The following is a 21,785-nucleotide window of genomic DNA, read 5'->3' as shown; positions in this document are numbered from 1 at the left end:
ATTCTTGATTTCACTCCCTTCATAATATTTCCACCATATTGCAGGAGGAAAGAGGACTGATGTCTACAGGGGAGAATTGCAGGAGATATTTTGCATAACAGGGTGAGATACTAAATTAGACAGGACTCTTCCTTATCTGCTGTGTTTGCAGAGGGATGTATGTTTGCAGAGGTCCTTTAGGGTACAGTAAGCTTGACAGTTGTGTTTCCTGTGTTGTGAGTTTGGCACACGTGACTGCTGTGAGACAAGGGTCCAGGCTGCCCCTCACTCTCACTTTAATGCCAGCTCAATCATGATGTTTTCCAGTGTCTAGTGAATTTATACTGAGATACTCTGAAGACGTTTTCCCTCAGTTTCTCAAATGAACTTAATATAGTGTAAAGTGAGAGTTTATGATCCCAGAGAAAGATATACCATACAGACTAACACAGCATAAAAAGTATCAGGATAGGCTTTCCAGCATCCCCCAGTGCCTCAATTCTGAGCCAAAGGGACTACTTCCTAATCAAAAGACGTCATATTTTTCATTCTTTGCTCCTCTTTTGATAACAGAAGGCCCATACAAACAGAAGCAGATAGAAACTATTCTGCTGTTCATGCAAGCCTGTTCACAAAATGCCTCCCATAGGCTGCTTTCCACCAGCCCTGCTATTTCATCTAATCATTCAGTCCTGAAGAAGGATCAACTTAGGCAATTAGACAAGGGATGTGGGCTCTGAGGGATAATTGGATGACTTGCATGCAATAAACTTCTTGCACGGTTTCTTCACTCTTTTCTTTTGGTCTCTTTGCTCATCCCTTTGTTTCTCATCATTAATTTTTTTAATCAAGTTTGCAACACCCTTGCAGTTACAGCAAGAAAGTAATGTGACTGAGCAGCAAGAACCTGAACACCTACATTGCAGCTCCTGCTGGTTTATGCCTCTTTAAATTGTTCTGATGTGGTATCAAATGGGATGCAGCAGTCAAGGCTTCATTTTTGTATGTGCAGCACTGCTGAAGTTGCAGGGTGAGAATAAATGAGCTCAGATATCTTCCCCTAATCTCAGGTGAATCCTGGAAGAGAGCTCATTTGGGGGGAAAAAGTATTACAGCAGAATTTAATTGGTCGTATTCTGGTGAATTGTGTTTGAATTATATCATATTCAAGGACCTCACTGACATACATTAAGGATTGCTGAAATGCAATTACTATCTTTCTTTGCCCCTTTTTACTATCTTCATCCCACCTTCTTGTCATCTCCAAGTCCAAAGTCTCAGACCTCTTTTCCCCTGGGCACACAACCTCATTCTCATCCTTAGTCCTCAGCCTGATGTTTCTAACTGTCGTTTCCTCTTATTTTGACATGTTCCTCTCCCATCAACCACTTCCCTCATGTCATCCTTCTTAATATTGTATTTATTTACTGTACAAAATTGCCTTCCTCTCCTCACAGGAGTTTAAACTTCTCTCAATTCTTTTATTTCCTGTACGCTAGCATAATTTGTCAGACTGGATACAAGCAATTTAAAATCACATACAAGTTTCAGCATTTCTCTCTAACATTACAATATAATTCTCTTTCATAATAAATTCCAGTGAAATATTAATGATCATTATTCTATCAGCCATAAAAACCAATAAGAGCAAAAAAAAAAATAAATCTGATCTTAACACTGCCTAGCTTGAATGCTAGATTGTGTACCCAGCTGCTGAACGTGCAGAAGTTCTTTTCAGCACTCGTCTGTAAGGAATAAAATATTGCAGCCACACCTACCAAGATTTAGCTTAATCTGTAGGAATGACAGTTTTCCTTCTGGATGTCCACATTCAACCTCACATGACAAACAGACACTATGTCCTGCAGACTTCCTCTGAAAAGATGCTCAGGTTATACTGACAGGCATAATATGAAATCAGGACAGACTGTGCAGAACATTGTGAAATGCTGTAAGTTTCTTACAAATGAAAAACACCCATCAAAAACAAGGTCAAGAGCAGAACAAAATTTATTTCTCCTCCTACTAGAGGAGAGAGAGAGATGTATTCAAGAGACAGCTACCTTCAGATCAAAGTATGGAGGATTTTAAGACAGGATAATTACCTGACTGGGAAAGAAATGGAAAACCACTTTTCAGAGCTCTTGAATGACTTGAGTTAGCTCTGCTCTCAGTATTGCCTCATTGAAGAGAAGGTTTGAGTAGCTCAGGCAGAATGATGAAGGATGTGACTGCTGAGTTGCTTGAAATGGCACTCCTGTGTTCTACTCAGGGAATATAAATTGACTGAAGATGGAGCAATGAAATAGGGTGAAATTTGAAAGATATGATTAAACTAAGCACACAAAAGGCGTGATGTTGCATTTGTCTACAAACAAAGAAGGAAAGGAAGACTGCAACGCTTTGTGTCTTTTTTGATGAGATGTGGTGGTAGCTGAGCTTGCTTTGTTCAGTTCTCAGCGGCAGTCAACTTGCTGTTTTGTGACTAAGGAACACACATCAAAATAATTTTTTCCTCCTTTCTTATTATCTCTAGAGACACACTCAAGATAGGTACCACAAATCCCAGATGGTTTATGCCTTTCTGTTGTAGACCTTAGTACATTCAAGAGAACATGGAAGCAATAAAACAACAACAAAAAAATAGATTAAATACCAGGCAATTGTCTTCTCAAACAAGAGCTATAAAAGAAAGAGCCCACATAATGCTTTTTCAATGTGCACTATGCAAGTGATAGAATACACCACAGTAAGAACCAACAGAGGAGATCAGACCAAGTGACTAACAAGGTCTTCTCTTAAACTCTGTAGAAAATAGTTTCTGGAAGAATATCAACAGGCAGTTCTCACAAGCATACAGGTGTTAACCTTGGTGCCCTGGCCATGTTCCAGCCCAGGTAATTAATTTTACACTTAAATTCTCCTTCCATACTGTCCTGGCTTGTCTCCACTCTCTGGCCCTGATTTATGTGCAATTAAAGAGCAGCAGTGTGTCACTGCACAGGCGTCAGTGCAGGGAGTGGTGAGGGGATCAGCTGAGGGGTGAAACTGTAGTTATATTAACTACAAGTCCCATCAAAGGTTATGGAGTTCTTCAGGGACCTTGCAAATATACTCTCTAGATGAAAGATAACCCTGCACAGACCATCTTATTGCTCACCTGTGCTTACAAGGAGGGCAGTTGATTTTTCTATTATTTTCTTTTCCTGCAGGTGGGCAGAGAGCTGGCTCCCCTTTGTCCCAGCAAGCTCACCAGGTAGCTTCTTCTCCCTGATCTCCATCCTGCAGCACTCCTGAGCTCCACAGGAGAGTTGCTTCATTTCCCCCTTTCCTCTGGTGTGCTACTTCAGCTCCACAGGAGATCCCATGTCTCCTGAGCCTCTATCCCTGCAATGCACTCACCACCCGCAAATTCCAGCCCAGAATGAACATAGCAAGCTGGACTTTGAGAAATGCTCAGAAGCCTTTGTTTCAGAATTCACCACCAACACAGTATGACCTCTCTGGGAGTTATGATCTCTTTTTGTGAAGGAAATTGTGCAGATGAGCTGTAGAACCTCAGTGTTAAAAGAGAAAAACAGAAAATCCTTTAGCAAAAGAAAAGCTGTCACAGCTACACGTCCCACACAGCAGCAATCCTGCCTTAGCAGAATTAAGTATGTGTAAGGAGCAATCCAACAACACACACAGCTCTGACTAATTTTTCAGAATACTTTCAGATGCATCATTTTTGGTGGAGCTGAATATTGCAAGCATAATACAAAACCTGTGAATTAAAGGAAAAAGGGCAACTTTCCTATGCAACTTCCTTTATTTAAAGAAGAATCAGGAGTTATACTTTGTTCTCAGTCTTATTATTCAGGTTTTGAGAGTGTAGTAGAGAAAAAGACAATACATGTTTTCAAAATAATTTGGGAGAAACAGCACATGTAGTTAAGTATATTCTGAAATATGAAAATACAACAAGTAAAAAAGCCAATACTGGCAATCATTCAAGAAGTTCAATTATAATTATTTTGTAAGGTAATCATTATTTTAAAATTCATTTTTATGCCTGAAAAGTTTGAATATCTTGTTTCATTCCAAAAATCACATGAAGTGATTCATTAACTTTGGTTGGGATTTTTAGTTTATTTTTTACACACATACCAGACACCTCTCTGAGTTGCACAGCATTAGAATGAGATAAAATGGACACAAACAGGAGGACACAAAATTCTGATATAAAAAGCTTTTTCTTTTTGCATTTGTTTTTCTAGCTAGCATGAAGCTGATCAAATACTGGAACAGACACCCAGGGAGCTGAATGAAATCTCCATCCTCAGAGATATTCAGGTCACAACTGCAGCCCTGAGCAACCTGACCTGACTAAACCCACTCTGGGCAGGGGGTTGGACTGGATGACTTCTGGAGGTCACTTCCTCTGGAGCAGAGGAATTTTTAGAGATTTTCTAAATATAAAAACACATAGACAGACGTAAACACATGCACATAAAAATTCTGTCCCAGCTAAACACATTCTTGTATCAGCATTTTATTCTGCATATAGGCGTGTGCTCTACTAAATATGGACACACATATGACAGGTTACATAAAAGGTGGAGCCATCTGAGCCATGAGAAGGAATAACAAAAAATGTAAGTGTGAGCTCCAATAAAGTAGGATTATTTCTGACACTGAATGGTGTGTTGGCTTTACCTATTTTCCTGCTCAATTCTGACATCTTGAGCTGCAACAATTTTAACTACAGAAGAATCTTGCAACTAATGAAAGCTAATGAAATTCAGTCTGCATGAACTGTTCAGTGTGGCTTCACAGGACAAATAACTTAGCTCTGGCCATCTAAGCAAGACATAGAGGATGTTTCTGAAATTCTAATTAGATGGAATTGAGGAACATTGCCTCATGGAAGAAAAGAAAAAGATGGCCCTTCTCACTGTGCCTTCACAGAAGGGACATCAGGTGCACCCACCCAATGTGGCACATTTCACAACTGGGATGAGCAAAAGGAAAATGAAGATGTGTTGGTTTTCCAAGTACTCACAGAAGAGGATCAAGGACAGCCCACAGCACTTGGACTGCTGCAATCCGATATGCTCAGTAACCAGCAACTCCTGGTTTTAACAAAGTACCCAAATGGAAAGTTTTCCAGATACTACTCTATAGGGAGATCTTCCAAGAAGAAACAGGTTACCAAACTCAACTTAAAATAGTAACAGAAATGCATTTGGGGACTAGAAATTACCAGAGTATGATAATGTAGACAAAACTTAGACGAAGAGCCCTACTAAAGTAAAAGGAGCAATTTGTTATAATTGTACATCCTTTCACAAAATGCCTTTGCATAAATTCCCATAATTGCTCTTCTCCATGATCCCCTAAAGATTTAGACAAAAAAACCCCATTACTTAGAGCACTGTTTTAGTACCAGGTTAGTTCTAGATGAACTAAAAAGGCCTAATGTAGTAACTGCACAATCTTAACAACTCTACCAACTGTTTAAATTCCCTCTGTAATGTCTCTAATATTTTTGCCTCACTTGCCATACATAAAACCATACCTATCCTTCATTTTCAATGTCTGTTTGAGAACTTATACATTACCAGATACAGAGATTGAAAAAAAAAAACCACTAATAAAAGCAAATGCATGGAAAATTGTTTCCACAGAAAAGAAGCCTCTGTCTTAAGTACAGTTTTAAAAAAAGTTGGATCAATGAGCAATCTGTGAATGTTAGAAACATCTTAACAATGTCTCAAAGATGAAAGGATATATCACAGAATGAGGAAAGGGGAAAAAATTAAATTATGTCTGCAGTCCTAATGAATCAAAGCCCAGAAGGTGGTCTCCGAATCAGCGGGTTTTGATGAAATATTAAGAAAAATTATAATTGATGAAAAATGAATAAGCTCTTTTTGATTTTAGCAACCTTTAAATCACACTTTGCTAATTAAAATAGCTTCAGCACAACCCTTCATTCCTTGATGGGCATTTATCAATCCTAAAAACGGGTGTGTTAATTTGACATTTCAGCTAATATGCATAGAGTTTATCTTAAGCTGGCAGACACAGCACAGTTTAAGATGATGTACAAAATAATACACAGCTAAACCTTCTTTTTCTCCTTTTTTCCCCCACCCTATAGCTACTAACACAATTACAAAGTAATGACAGGCAACTTCTGCTTGTTTTCTCTGCAGCATAGTAACATATACTACCACTGTTAATGAGCCATGAACTATGTCTTGGGAAATAAAGACTGATGCTAGTATTTCATGTCTTCTTTGTTTGCCAGGTCAGAGCTCTTCTCAACCCAAAGATAAGTGGAAATGAAAAGTCTGAGGGACATTAGTTCTCACATCCCTTGAAGTCTAATTCTTATCACTTTTTAAAATACTGGGAGTAGAAATTACATGTTCTCTTTTCATCCCAGTTTGTACTGTGTTTCCTTTTAAATGGAAACCTAGGAATGAGGGAAGGCTGTAATCAACAATGAATTGTTACACACAGAAGGCATTTCATTACAGAAAGCAATGCAGCTCAGGCATGCCATGCATTATTGTTACAAAACCATACACACAAATTAAAAAGAAGCAAAATCTGCTCCTCTGCTTTTTCTTTCATAAATTAAGTCTTATATATTATATCACTGTCTAAACTCCGAGTAGATGAAGTTACCTATCCATTACAAATATGTCATCTATTTACTATAATAACATTTGATATATCCATCATGTAAGAAAGAGTGCTATGAACACATCAAATTGAAAAGCTATTTAAATGCCACTAGTATTTTAAAGAATGAAAAAAATTTCATGGCATGTAAGTCTGATTTTAGAAATGTCTGATATTCTTCAGAAATACCTAATCATATAAAATAAGTCATGCAAGAAATCTTTCAATGTTTCACATCACAGTGTTTGAGCCTTAAGGAACAAGATTTCAAACACCTTATAAACCAATTCTTTAACAATATATCATGAAGTAGAGGGCTGCAGGAATATACACTGTTTTCTGAGTGATGAATGGAAAAGCACTGTTTTTCAGATTTCCAACCAAGAACAAACTGAAATGAGATCTTTCAGCAATTTCTCAGTTTCCAGGGCTGTCAGTGTGGTATGTTTCATATGCATTCATTCAATGAGTTTACAATATGTTAAAAGGAATTAACCACTTCCCCCTGCAACCTATATGAAGTGATGTTATTTTCCTTCCTGAAGTTCACTGCAGAGGATTCCTCCCCACATTTAGACTCCACCACTTCCTCCAGTGACCACAAGCAGGATGATTTGTAGGTCACATAAACAAACAGGACTGGCCATAAGGATAAACAGTGTAGTCAGTTTGTCTCATCTGTGAAGGAGATATCCTTCATAAAATACAGAAAATAGGGAAAACCCCTTCAAATCCTCAAATATTACAACACTTTACTGTTCGTCCATTAAACTACATTGAAGATCTAACTTCAAATTGCATATCTAATTTCAGAAAGTAAAAAGCCAAGACTTCATGAAAACACAGGACTCTCTCCAAGCTCTCCCTGTGCACCCCTCTCCCATAACCAGACAAAGCAAAAATGAAAAACCCCTAGTTCTTCAAATGCTTGGAAAGGAGAAGCCTGAATCTTTCACCAAAGACGAGCAGATGGGTTGACTGGAGGGACATAAAAGACAAAAACATCCTAAATTTGTATTCTATTTAGAAAGGGCCACATTGAACAGCAACAACAAATTAAACTGATTAAATTATAGCACTCAAGTGGAGCACAACATCAGTTTGCAATCCAAATTTTGGTTAGTAAGACTTGCAAAGAACACATTTTAGCAGTTTACACCGGTAGGATCAAAGCACTTGATTTAATGAATGGCAAAGCCTTTCCTTTTTCAGCTTTCTGTACTCAAATATTCCCCATAATTTTCTCAGGATGAAGAATTTCAAGTTGCATTGATGGCATTAGTGGGGAAAAAGATGTGCACGCTAAACACACAGCTGGGTTTTTTGGACTGCAATCTCAAGCCATACAAAAACCATTTGATGCCTTAGACATGGCCTTTTCTAGCTTTTGCATCATGTTTTTTTCAAACTAGGGTATATAATTATAGTTTTCTTTTTCCTTCTTTTTTTTTTTTAATTAAGTTTTAACTTCTATCATCTGAAGAAAAAAGTAAAGGTTTTTCTCTTTTTTAATCCAAGCAACAAAACATTCAAATGTTCTCTGTGCAAATTGTACTAATATACCAACAAAAAAAGTACTAGTCATAATTCAGTTACAATTTAAACTACTAATATATTGTATTGAAGTGACAGGTTTTGACCCCCATTTTATAAACAGCCTCTCATCTGCACTTAAAGGAATTGAAATCACCCAGCTATGCAGATCTCCCGAACTCCAGCACCAGGAGCCCACCCTCAGTCTCCCAAAACAGGGGCACCAAGGGCGCCTTTGGGTGGGTCCCTCTTCACCTCCTGCTCCTGTAACCCAGAGCAGGAAGTTCATTTCTCTTATCTCTCTGTTCATTTGCCCACTGGAACCATTTGCAGAGGTACTAACTCCATCTGCTTTTGTGAAAACAAACAAATAGCTGGCACACTTCAGATTGCAGGGCAAGCTGGCCGCAGGAGAGGGGCAAGGAAGAGAAACCACCAGGGTTTCAGTGAGGCTGTGGCTGTGGTAAATGGAGAAAGATGTGGTTCTCACAACAGTATCAGTGCTTGGTATCTATTCAGAGAGAGCAGGACTTTGAAGTAATTAAAATGGAAGACCTGAATAGAGTTCACTGTAAGTCTGCCATTTATTCCACTGAAGTGTTAACCCAAACAGGGGAGTGCAATTGCATACTTTCACAATAGGGAGCCTACATAAATCCTCATGAATTTATATTAAAACTTGTCTTATATTCTATCAAGATGGTAGAACAAAAGAAAACAACCAACCTAAGATAATAAAATGCCAATGCTAGTAGTGTCTATTGCGTTCTAAATATACAGGTCTATGAGAGACCAAGCTAATTTTTAGGCAGTCCTGGGGGCAAGGATTACTGGCTTATAGGATGAAGGGTAAAGAAACAAAAAAACCCAATGTGTTAGCACTAAAGTGAAATTAAACCCCATGAAGAGTCTCACAGAGGCTCTAACTAATCCTTCTCTGGGTTATAACAGACAGATGAGGAAAAATACCACAATGACTTCCAAGTATTATGTTCAGTTTTACACATTAGAGAACTGCAAATACTTCATTAACCCACTGCTCTCCAGGCAGGTTGCCTTGGAGAGTCTGATCAATCCATAATGGCGTATGTGCCATTTCCTAGGCCAGGAAAGTCTTTCTAGAAGTCAGATTCTCACAGGAATGAAGCTTTGTAATGCCACAAAAGAGTGACACTGACTGGAAGGTAAGGATTTGAAACCTCTGACTGTTGATTTCTGAAACATTACCGATTACTTAAGGAGTTTGAAAAACAAGAAGGTCTCTGCTCTGAAAAGCTTGCAACCTGAGTATTGTCAACAATATTTACCTGGATGAGTGCTACCTTCCCCTGTAGCAGTGTATCTGCATGGCTCTGATGGCAGAGGGTGATAAACAGGGAAGAACAAGGGATCCAGGAGATAGGAAAACACTTCTAGATCAGTGAAGTAAACAGAGGTAGGAGGGAAGAGCTTACTCATAATCTTATTCAATATGGGTTGTTAGCCTTCTGCACAGCTATGCAGGTTTTAAATGTCACTAGATAGGTGCTTTGCAATGTCATGGCCTTTCCCTTCATGAAAGTGCTCTTCAAGTCAACTTCCAGAGCCATCAGAAAGTCTCTTTATCTAAGAAACATCCTAGGATTTACAGGATGCATCACCCTGAGTAATAACTCCTATCTCTATCTCTGGTGGGCCTGGCAGTAAGCTCAGATTCCTACACATAAATGATTCCACAGACTTTAGAACACTCCTGTGACTGACACTGCTAATAAAGAAGTTTAATATAGCTGCACAAGAGCCTGCTTTTTAAACAAATATTTATCCAAGCACATTAATATAGTATTTCATAGCTTTCATGACCCATTCTGCTATTGCTAAGAGTTATTTTATACACACTAGAAAGACAGGGTGTGCTTATTTCACTTTTTACATATTCTTTTATTATATTAGAGTGTTTCTATGCAGTTTCCAGGTTTCATTACTCTCATGCCAATTTAAGCACAAAGCTATTACTGAGAGAATCAAAGTTAACAACTTAATAAAATGTTCTCCCTTTCTTTTTGGAAAAGCAGCAAGCAAAGTATGTAACCCGACCTGCAAAAAACCAATCTTGCCTCTTTGCACTGAGCAGATGACAGTTAAAGGAAGTGGGGCTATTTTCAGTTCCCAGATATTCCTTTGACATAACTTGATTCCATTCCATGATAGAAAATAAACCAGTTCATAAAGGTCTCCCTTCTAAAATGAAGGATTTTTCTTTTAATGGCAAAATGCATGCAAAAAGCATGCGATTATAGTATTTATGTTTCCATTAAAATGTCCTCAGCAAGCTGGAGGAGTCTAACCTACTATTTTCAAGCTATTTAGATTTACAGCAGCACAGTGCCTATTTTATTTCAATTTTATTTCAGGACAATGCACTCTTGGTGGGAAATGATTACAGAATGACAGCCATTAGGAGTTGTCTTTCTACATTGTGCTCAGCTACGGATGTCAGGTGATTGCCATAAAGCCCCACTGTATGGCATCCTTGTCATCTACATGAAAAGCAGTATTGATCAGTTGTTCAGTTTCTCTTCTCTGTAATGCAAAACATACTAGAGACATTTTTCAGCTAAGCTGAAAGCCTTATTCTCAAGAACTATGTTCTTGAGACACCTCTTTCCTGAATGGTAAAATAAACATAGATTATACATTCCACCTCTGCTTCACTCCATCAATGCACACAGAAGTGAAAAACTTCTTAGCAGCCTGTCTCCATTTGCTATCAGTGCATTGGATGGAACTGATGTCACAAGGGCAGCTCATGTATATGGAGCTAGGCTGATCATCAATCTCTTCCAACACATTTATTTATTTATTTGTTTATTTATTTATTGCTAGACCTTCCTTTCTTCTGAGCGATAAATTCCTCTGTTAAGAAAGACAATCTGTTTTGATTTTCTAGGATGAAGAACAAAAAGCAACTTTTTTTTAGTGCTACATCTGTAACTGATATAATCACTGAAAAGCCAAACCAGCCAACCAAGCAACATTGTCCCCTCTATACCCCACCAATATCCATTAATGATAGAACTCTCATGGAATAAAAATCTGCATTAAAGTAATTCTAAACCAGTTTCAAGTCCTGTAAAGAATATTTGAGTAAAATTTACCATTTACAGGCTGGGTTTTTTTAATAGCCACTGTTGGTAAAATCGGGTAAAACATTTTCACTTACACGCATCTGTGCATGTCTCCAATGAGTGAGTTAGTATCTTTTTTCTCCTTTGCTGTATACTGACATTATATGATCTACTTTCTATTTAGGGAAATGGACAGACAAAGCTCAAGGAACAACCATGTGCTTCCTACCATTTTGTACTATCTGTCTACGCTGATGAGCAGTTGACATACTTGTCCTCCACTTTGCTATTCACTATTTGCCATGATACAGTTAAGCTTAGAACAGTTGGTGGCATGTGTTGATGAAAATAATAGAGAAGTTGAGGGAATATTAAAGGAAAACAAACCCTGACAAGGCCTCACACACAGCCACAGTAATTCTCTTGCAAGTTACAAAAAAAATTGTCATAAGTGTTCAGCAGTGGTATGCAAACTATTGTAGGACATTTTGTTATAGGCTCCTTTGTAACAGACTTTTAAGTAACCTTTTGGACATAATTAAATGTCAAATTTTGTTTGGCACTAAGCACCAAACTTCAATAGAAATAACATTTCCCATATAAACAATGCTGCTTTTAATATGAACGTGCTAAAGATTTGAGACAGCCTGGCCATTACCAGCTCCTGGCAGTTCAGCACAAGGATAACACACTGTGAGTGATTTCCCTTTCCATCCACAAAGGCTGAAAGCAACTGTTTCCACTTGGGTAACCTCTGAAACATCCAGAAGAAAGGAAAGGATGGGAGGGCAAAGAAGTAAAACACACTGAAGATAACACTGACCACCGGTGAACACTCATGTACACAGTATTTTAAGGATGCAGAACTGCAACCAACTATTGTCATCAAATCTCTTGTAGCATTATCAGAATAAATCAGACTGCAGAGAGGAGAGCTCCATGGAGAAGAGCCTTGAGCAGAGGCACTTGGATGCTTGGTGTCAAAAGGGACATCATAGGAGATGCCAAGTGAAAGAGGAAGGTCTCACTGCTGGAAAGGGACAGCAAGAAAGAGGTTGCAATGCACATGGGGTAAGGAGATGGGTATGCTAGAGACAAAGAGACAAACCAGTTAACAAGCACCTCAGCTCCACATGGTCACAACTAGATTCTTAGAACAATGCTCAAATGATGCTTTCTTAGTATATCTAAGATAAAGCCTGTAAAAGACAGAGCAGCCTTTGGGAAGGTACCTCAGCCACAATCCAGGCTCTCACACTAAACATTACAAAAGTCAAGCTCCCAGACATCCTTCACACACCTCAGGGATGACTGAAGGCTGCTCCCTCATAGCTCCTGCATGCCCAGCTTTTGGGCGAGGTAACTTCGAGCCTGAGATTGTGCACATCACTGCAACATTCCCCAGCAGGTCTCCTGGAATCAGCTGCGATTTACCATCTCCTCACCTTGGTTGTTGATACAGATGTGAGGAGAGAGAGGAAAGAAAACCCTATACACCCAACCCTTCATGCCTCAGACCCCTGAACAGGTATTTCACAGTACACTTACAGCAGATTATATTTTTACATCTGAATTAAATATTTCTTTCTGGGTGTTTCTGGGTGTCAATTGTGCCCCCCTTTATCACGGGACTAGGGTTGGTTTTCATGCCCCATTTCCAGTACCCTGCTTTCATTCTATCCCTTTGCTCAGGCCCATTGTGTGTGCTGGGTCTTTCCTTTTGTCACAGCATGATCCAGCTGTGAGAGACAGGACCCTCTGTGCTCCAGGAGCAGCCTGAATGTACAAAACTACTGCACTTTTCTTCAGTCCTACCCACCTGATTAACATCAGATTCCCCTGGTACTCCATTATCTTACACTTTACTCACTCTCCTGGCTCTTTTATCAGCCACCACACAGAGTTAACTGGGTCACACAGGTCTCCTATTTTGCCGTGCCAGGTTTGTATCAAAGAACTTTTTTTTTTGTTGATGTGACATTGATGCCATTCAACTCCAGCATGAAACACTGCCTTTGGTCTCACAAAAACAGCCATGAGAGTCACCACGTGGCAGACATATCCAACCAAGCTATCTTGATTTCCAAAGGCACAAAAGAGCTGAAATGTCAGGCACCTGGTTATACCAGTGCCAGCCAATATAAGGCTAAAATTTCAAGGACACAGATGAAGCTGTCATCTTTTAACATTATTTTGCTTCCTTCACTGAAATAATGTACACACATCCACAATATATAAATTATTTTCTTTTACTATGAAAAGTAGACCTTTTACACAAGGCAAGAGAACAGTGTGATTGAGAAAAATAAAAAAGCAGCCATGCAACCGTTTTTTAGTAAATATGTACTCATTCCACAATGCAGGTGAGATTTTATTATTTGTCATGTAAGAAGATGTATACTTATCAATATTATGTAAAGAAACTTGCAAAATAGATCAAGTGGAGGGTCAAATACTCTCAGTCCTCAAAGAGTTTTAGGTATTTAGATGAAATATAAATTACTCCATTTCTACCTAGAACAGAATATGCAAGGTGGATACTACTGCTCATGAAGAAGTTATACAGATCTCAAACACTGCACACAAAAAGACATTGCTTTGCTGATTTAACTGAAAATTCAATATTTTTCTGCTGGGAAGAGTGAGGTAGGAAACAAAATGAATGGCTTTACTATGAACTAAATAAATAACTTCCAAATGAGCGAACAATACATCTTGCACTAGGATTTTAGTGTTAATTTTTGTAACGCTGTGAAAATGCAGAACAGCAAGTTAAAAATAGTAAGCTAAGAAAACAGGTGTATTTTCAGTGTTAAAGCACAAAAAACCCTGTGATTTTTGCCTTTCACTATTTTTACTTCATGTTACTTTACATGCCTCTTTTAGCTTGAAGTTTCCAAATTAACTCTAACTCCACCAACAGAAACCAGAATTTTGCCCAGTTTCTGCATAAAAACAATCAAGACAGTTCAGATAACGTAGCTGTAGGAAGAGTACAAATCTTAAGCTACAACCCAAGAAGTAACTCAGGTGTGAAGCTTAGAATCTGCTCACTTGGTCTAGACTTAACCAAAATGCTCAGCCTGTTAGACTGAGGTTCGGGACTACAGTAGGACTAAAATCCATGTAAGCTTTCACCCATTTTTGCTGTAACAGTAACCTTTTAGAAATTTTAAAACAGCTCTAAATAGATTGGAAATGTTGTATTCCACAAACATATCCTCTAGAGCTTTGACAAATAAACCTAATTACGTTAAAAATTTGAATTTCAGTCTAATGATACCCAACAGCTATTCCAAAATTCCAAACCATCTGAAGAAAGAGAAGAAATGTAGTTGCTCTGCAGAAAACAACTTTTCTACCCCCTTCTGTAACAGGTTTGAATGAGCTCAATACTGTAATAATACTTTAAAAAGCCATTAATAAAAATGCAGTTCTGCCTTTCCAATTGATGTGGACAACCATCTGCCACGACAAAAGCAATACAAGGGCAGATTTTGAGAGGGTGTAATTGATTGATGCGTGGCGCCTACCTGTCTACAGGTGAAGACTTTGAATTCCGTGGTTTCTTCACTTGGGCGTACAAGGCTTCCACTGTCTGCCCTTCCCTCGGGCTCTGTGGTCGGGCATTCAGCGTCACTGTGCCGCTGTTGGGAGAGTCATAGGCAGCGATCCCAGCGTACATTGGATCCGTGTCACAGCCAAGCGGCCGGTTAAAATCCTGGATCTCTGCGTAGTCACGTTCCCGAGCTTGTCTCTCTCGAAACTCTCGAGTTTTCGCTTGGATTCTGAAAAATTAAAACACGGTTGAAACCGATGGATGTCCCCCCTAAGGCGTTTGAAAGCAGCAGGTAGCAGACACTTTAGGGAGCCTGTCTTAATGGAAACCAGTGGAGGTTTCCAGTTTCAGTTTGCCACGAGGTCGCAAGTTTACCTTGGACATTGAAGCCTGGATTGAAACAATGCTACAATCAGCATTGGTCTTTAAGGAGTACATCTGATTATCCACTGTCTTTTGTTTTATTATTAGCTAAACAATGACTAGCCGTAGCTGCTGGTAAACAGAGTTAATCCATTGTTTCATGATTCTTAGGATGCCTGTGATATTATCTGGCCTGACACCATTCATATTGTATTGTACTCCATCAAAACTTACCAGATTTAATGGTTCTAATGCATGTATTTAGAGAGAGGAATTTTAATGTACTTTCTTAGTTTAATATTAAAAAAGATATATTTTTTTTCAGAATTTAAAAACTGTGTAGGGATAGGATACACAGACATATTTATGTTAGCATGCATGCAGTAAACAGCAGAAGCAAATTCTTGTATGATTCCTTTGAGATGCGCATGCTTTTTAAAAAATATAAACAAACTGAATCTGGCATCTCTCAAAAGCAGGCTGCATCTTCTCAGAAAGTAAAAACATATGCTTTGTGTTAAAGTTACAAATGAAAGGTGATGCTGGACAGGGTTTATATATGTATGTGCACTAATTTAGCTGTATGATAAAAAGTGACAGAAACAGATGACATTTAGGAATCTGACAAGCACAAATTGAGCACAGGTCATATTTTCAAAAGCACATAAAGCTATTACAAAAATTTCATCTGGGCTTCAAAGTCTCTGGTATTTTATAAAATTTGATGCATTGCACACACATATGCACAGCGAACTGACCACACCCCCCCTTTACACTGTCGCCCGAGACCAATTTAATGCTCTGTCATCATTGCAAAATGAAGCTGTCTCCTCCCTTCCATTAGTAAAATGTTCTCCTTTTTCATCTAATACACCCATGGCTACAGTGTGACAGCATCCATCCATGAAGACTACAGCTCTGTGCATCTCTGCTGTGTGTCATTTCAAACACATCCTGTTTGTCAACTTTAACAAGACCAGTCTATTCAAAGCCTCTGTCTCTGCTGAAAGCAAGTCTCTTCTGAAAATAGAAAAGCCTTAAAGTTAGGTAACTTTGACATTCTTGAAAATTTTAAAATAGCCACTTCAAAATTAGATTTGCAAAAGCAAAAGGGGGTACACAAAGGGCGGGATTCAGACTGCAGATTAAGACATGGGATCTTAGTGCCAGCAATAGGTGAGCTCAGAACAGCCACATACATGTGCAGGCTCGCCTTATGGTGGCCAGGAGCCGTTGGCAGCAGACTCCAGAGTTAGGAACCATCCATGTGTCAGAGAATGAAAGGAGTCACTCTAGAGACACTTTTGATGCTGTTGCTTAGGTCTTCCTTGGGAGCTCAGATGCCCAGCCTTGATTGAGCTGCTCAAACATAAGCAGCTCTGGCCAGCTGACGTCCCCAGGTAATCCTGATGGACTCACAGCTGCTGGGCAAGAACTCCCCCAGGTCAGGCTGAAGTCTCAGACTGTGACAGCCCAAATGACACAAGTCATCTGTGTTCAAGCATGTGAATCCAGCCCTGAGCTGGTATGTGAATATCAGAAATGTGTCTTCCTCAGACTGAGTTCCAAAGCAAACTGCTTCTTCAGACTAACAAAGATCACAATAACAAATAAGGAAATACAGGGATGGCATGGATACACAGACATATTTTCTCCCACAAATCCTGAAAGTATTGACCATAGACAGTGCTTTGGGATACAACTCATTGCCTGAATGACCTTCAACGAACAGAGTCAACTACATTAATGGTTCAATGATCCATTTACATGCCACTTGTTCAGTCACAGTGAAAAGAAAAATATTTTATTTTAAAGTTCAACTTAATATAGATTTTTAATTTTGCAAATGCTAATTATTTTCTTTACTGATTGCTTTTTATTTTAATAGGGAAAAATGGAAGTGAAAACTATAACTCTAATCAGCTGGGAGAATTTTCCTCTACAATTTCAGCAACATCAGACTGGAATTGGTTTTTTTTTCAATTTAGAATGGAGAGGGACTCAAAATTAAACCCAAAATTAATTTTGAATTTAAACAAGGTTTCTGCAGGTCTAGTTCAAAATAAAAATATATATTTTACACTTTCCAATATCCCAAAGCTGTTAATTCAGAAGTGTTACAGCCTTAATCACATGGAAGGTATCTGTGTAGAAGGAAAAGCAGGTCTGAAAATCACCTGTGCATGTTGATTTTCTCTCACTGTAGTTTACCTTCCAATTTGTAGTCCAGTATTAATTACTCTATAAAGAAATGTATTTATCTACAGACACTTGTCCTCTGAATGGGAGAAGCAAAGGAAATCAGAAATTTCTTAGACATTGGTAGCTTTAATTTTCCTTTAAAATGACAATTTATCATCACATACAGAAACACTGTCTGACACTAACTGGAAGCAAAAAAAATACATGTATTTTAGATAATCAAATTTTCAGTGCATGAAATCAGATGGCATAACAATAATGTGGCATAGAGTTTTTCAACCAGAGAAAACACTGTTATCAGGTAAAAATGTGCTTATAAAACAGAATTAGCTGGTGGTTACGGGTGATACCTGCCTTTGTTACACAAACTGCTATGGGAGAGGGCATTGAACTTCTGTGACTTTTGATCATGAAGATCACATCACTCCCCCCAGGTGCAGACATGAGTGTTCCCTGTTTCATGTGAAACAACTTTTCTCCTGCATCTGCTTACTTGCTCTTGAATAGTTTGGATGCTGAACCATTTGCACCCAGAGCATTCAGGTTTTCCCATGCATAGCTCCATCAGGGATACTTACTCCCACTCAAGTGAGAAAGAAATGATTGTTGAAGTGTTATGCAAGTAATTATGTTCACATCCACCAGGAAAATTTTTAGAGTATTTTCTACAATTGCTAATACAGTGTATTAATACACATACATGGCATTAAAAATCAGAGCCTAAACATATTAATCTTCCTGTTAACTATGAACAAAGTACCCAGTTTGCAATAACATTTAACAAAAGATAACACTAAAATTAAAGGTATAAGATGGCCAACTATACTAAAACCCAAAATGCTCTGATTTTTCAAAAGTATAGGTATTTCACATATTTCATATACTTTCAAAAGTACAGGTATTCCAGTTGCTTAACATATTTTTGAATATTGCTTAAAATATGTTTGGTTTTGCTTTTTCAAGGACATACCACTTTTAAACATTATGTCTTTCAACTTGAAGGAACCAAACAACTAGGGAGAAATATGTAGGCATATTCTTGAAAAGAATAAGAGCTCTCAGCTAAATACTGCACTATCCCTTTTGAATCATAATAGCTTTTAACTCTGAATTTATTTTTATATAAGGACCTGAAATTAATGTGATGCTGAATTTTATGTTGGCCCCTCTGTGTGCTCGTGTGTGTATATGGTTGATATACACATACCCTATATGCCCTAGATCATTTGTTAATACATACCACATCAAGTATCTATACAGGAAATGCCAGTGCAGACTGTTGTGGGGAAGATTAAAATGGTTATGTAAACACACTGTGCAGCACAGATGAGAACCTAGAACTCACTCAGTGCTTCAGCCCTAATCAGCAACACCCCTGCTAATGAAATCCAGTATCTGGAGAAGTGTTTGACCACAGTGCTTTGGTTTCATCATGTGGAAAAGTGTATTAAGCTGTCTTCACTGAATTGTACTCCTTCATGACATGGCACAATAAAAAGGCCTATATCTGAGATTTCAGATCAGCAAATTTTGAGGATTTATGGCCTTCCTAAGGCTTTTGTGGGTGTTTGATGATGATGATGATAATGATGATAATGATAATAATAACAATAATGTTTAACATTCATGTAACACTTTTCATTGTCAAAGAATTTTTGCAAAAACTTCTAATCGATTTTTTACTGTTTAAACTAAACTTTTAAAAATACAAAAGCTATCCCAAGAAGTTTCTAAACCCTTCCTGCTGAAGCGTTAATATTGAAAATGTCAACAACACACTGTCATACATTTGAGACTCAAATTATAATGTTCAGTATAAACTATCCTCAAGCATTTATGTGCCATTCAATTCAAAAGCTAATGATAACTGCTTCAAATGACAATATTGTTAGCTGCAGAACTTCCTATAATTGTTAGAAGAGCCTTTCATTGCAAGCTAATCCAGTAATGATAGACATACCCATTGTACAGCAATTCCTATGTACATAAAATGGTGGTCATAAAAAGGAGGCAAAAGCTTTTGCATGGCTGTCCTCAGCAAACAGCAGCCACCTTGTTCCCTTCTTAAAAACTGTGAGTAATAATCAACTTTCAGATGAAGGCAACTACCATTTTAGACACGTAAATTTAGGTGTCAAGGTATGTTTTGAACTCCCAGGAGAGCTGGTCAAGATTCAGTCACATCAGGCAGCTGCAGCATGGTCCAGCATGCAGTTCAGTCAAACATCTGTAACGAACATCTGTAAAATGTTCGTACATTTCAAGGTGGAGCCAAACCCTTCTCTGGGCTGTACCAACTGTGTTGAGTAGCCCTTCCTTGACCATGAAGGGCATTTAGCCATGTAACTCATATGTGGGTACTAAGCAATCATATTAATTTGGAATTCAATTCCACCCTGAGCTAAATGTTTACAGCAGTTGTCTGAACTAAACCTTAACTCTTTTCAGCAACAGAAAAGTCAAATCTGTGGAGCTGGATGAGCTGCTGTTGGTAAAAGTGACTAAGCAAAGCTGTCAAAACAATTCAACCCTAATTTAATCAAAAGTTAAGAGTAAAATACAAATATATCCCAAATCCCCTGGGACCTTCAGTCTCCTTTGTTTGGATTTTTTCATATTAGTGATTTAAGTCCTTGCAAAAAAACCCCACTACTTATCTTAATTGATGAACACAGCAAAGGAAGGATATTCATGGCTAGTACATTACATTTGCCATTGCAATGGCAGCAATGTCCTCCCCTAAGAGTAGAAAAAAAGTTGGCTGCTGTTTCTGGTGTGCAATTGCTTGGTCCATTCAATTAATCCTCCTGCTGCTGCCAGGATTCAGTTATTGCCCAAGTGATAATCCACACCCTCGTCTTTTCCACCGAGACTCACTCATTTACAAAATCAGTATAGAACGCTTGCAGTTCCACATATGTGAGATGGCTGACAATGTTTATTAAGGGTAGAAACAGCATTGTGTAAGGACAGAAGCTTAATGACAAGCCATTCACGGCTGCCAGTTCTCAGTTCTTCTACCATCAGACTGGCATGCGCTGGGATGATGGATTGGAAACAGAGAAAAACAACAACACGTTTATAAAACCAGTCAGCTTGTTCAAGTTAGTCCAGCAGGATGAACACATTCGGTCCAATTTTTGCCAGATATCGTTTCTAATAAAGAGGTCAGAAAGTGCATTGGCCAGCAGCCAGATCTTGTCAAATTTGTCCCCTCCTTCTTTTCTAGTGAAAAATACCTTGCAGGCACAGCACATCAGGTCTCACTGTTCCTCCCCCAGTCTCCTCAACTGCCTTCAGGGCTTTAATAGCCCTTTTTCTAATTTTTGGCAATCAAGTCAATATGGGAGTTTGTCCTCTCCTGTATTTGTCTTTGACCTTTTTCTGGAGCCAAGCAGAATTTTTCTGACAACTACTCCTCTAATGAGGGTACCTTGATTATAGGCATTACTGTGATTTCACTCTGAACCAGCATATGACACTTAGCTTTTCTTACCATGATTAGAGCTAGTCAGTTATCACAGTTATAACCTCTCAGCAAAGCCATCTGCTTTCCTGGGAAAATCATTCCAAAGGATCACTGTGCACAATGGATAATCCTGGCCACCAACAGCCACAGCTTGTAAATAAGAAAGACACCTCCTCTTCCTCATTTCCCCCCATTTCATTCAAAAATTAAGCACATTATTCTAACAAGTCAGAAAATACAGCTATGTAGACATAATTTTTAAATTGAAAGGCCAGAGACCCAACTTTTTCAAGTCATTAAAAGAAAAATATTAGCACTTCTGCCTTATCTGCTATAGATATACATATGCAGCCAGTTGACTGAAATATGACCATCCTCTGACCTCAGACACATGAGCAAACACATGCAAAATGTGGTCAGTTTGCACAAGCATAGAGGGACAAAATCAAAAAGGCCAAGGCATAATGTGAAATAAAAGTAGCAGAGAGCTTTAAAGATGACAATAAATCATTGTGTAATTGCATTAGCAGTAAAAGGAAGACCAAAGAAAAGGTTTTTCCCCTGTGTGGCAGTGAGGGAAGGATATTGACAGATGATGCTGAGGAGACCTAAGGCTTAATGGCTTTTCCCTTTGCATCTGTCTTCACTGAAATGGTTGACTGCAAGCAGATGACCAGCATAATTGCCTAGCACCAATAACAAAAATATCTTCAACTTAACAACAAAAAAGGTAGCTAGAAACTGGTTAAGGTAGTTGAAATTTATCTGACACACACAACTGTCTGAGCAGCCTCAGACTTTTTCATCAACTAGAAAAACTTGTTGAAGACAGCTAAAAGACTAAAAAACTAGGAAAAGTAAAACATACCTCAGAGAAGGAGGAGAATTAAAAACTCAT

The 21,785-nt window shown here is 38.4% G+C and overlaps 1 protein-coding gene across 8 annotated transcripts in view; it reads right to left on the bottom strand.

Moving 5' to 3' along the window:
- PARD3 (par-3 family cell polarity regulator) overlaps positions 1 to 21,785 on the bottom strand; it is a 440,918-nt gene that overhangs the window by 81,404 nt on the left and 337,729 nt on the right. For all 8 annotated transcript variants that reach the window (XM_062506759.1, XM_062506784.1, XM_062506750.1 and 5 more), the window contains one exon: positions 14,828 to 15,082. In XM_062506759.1, the coding sequence (XP_062362743.1) occupies positions 14,828 to 15,082 (255 nt within the window). The remainder of the gene's footprint in view (positions 1 to 14,827; positions 15,083 to 21,785) is intronic.

This window comes from Cinclus cinclus, chromosome 1, assembly GCF_963662255.1.
Source record: "Cinclus cinclus chromosome 1, bCinCin1.1, whole genome shotgun sequence".
Lineage (NCBI taxonomy): Eukaryota > Metazoa > Chordata > Aves > Passeriformes > Cinclidae > Cinclus > Cinclus cinclus.
The sequence above is the reverse complement of the archived record's forward strand: the minus strand, read 5'-3'. Positions and strand labels throughout refer to the sequence as shown.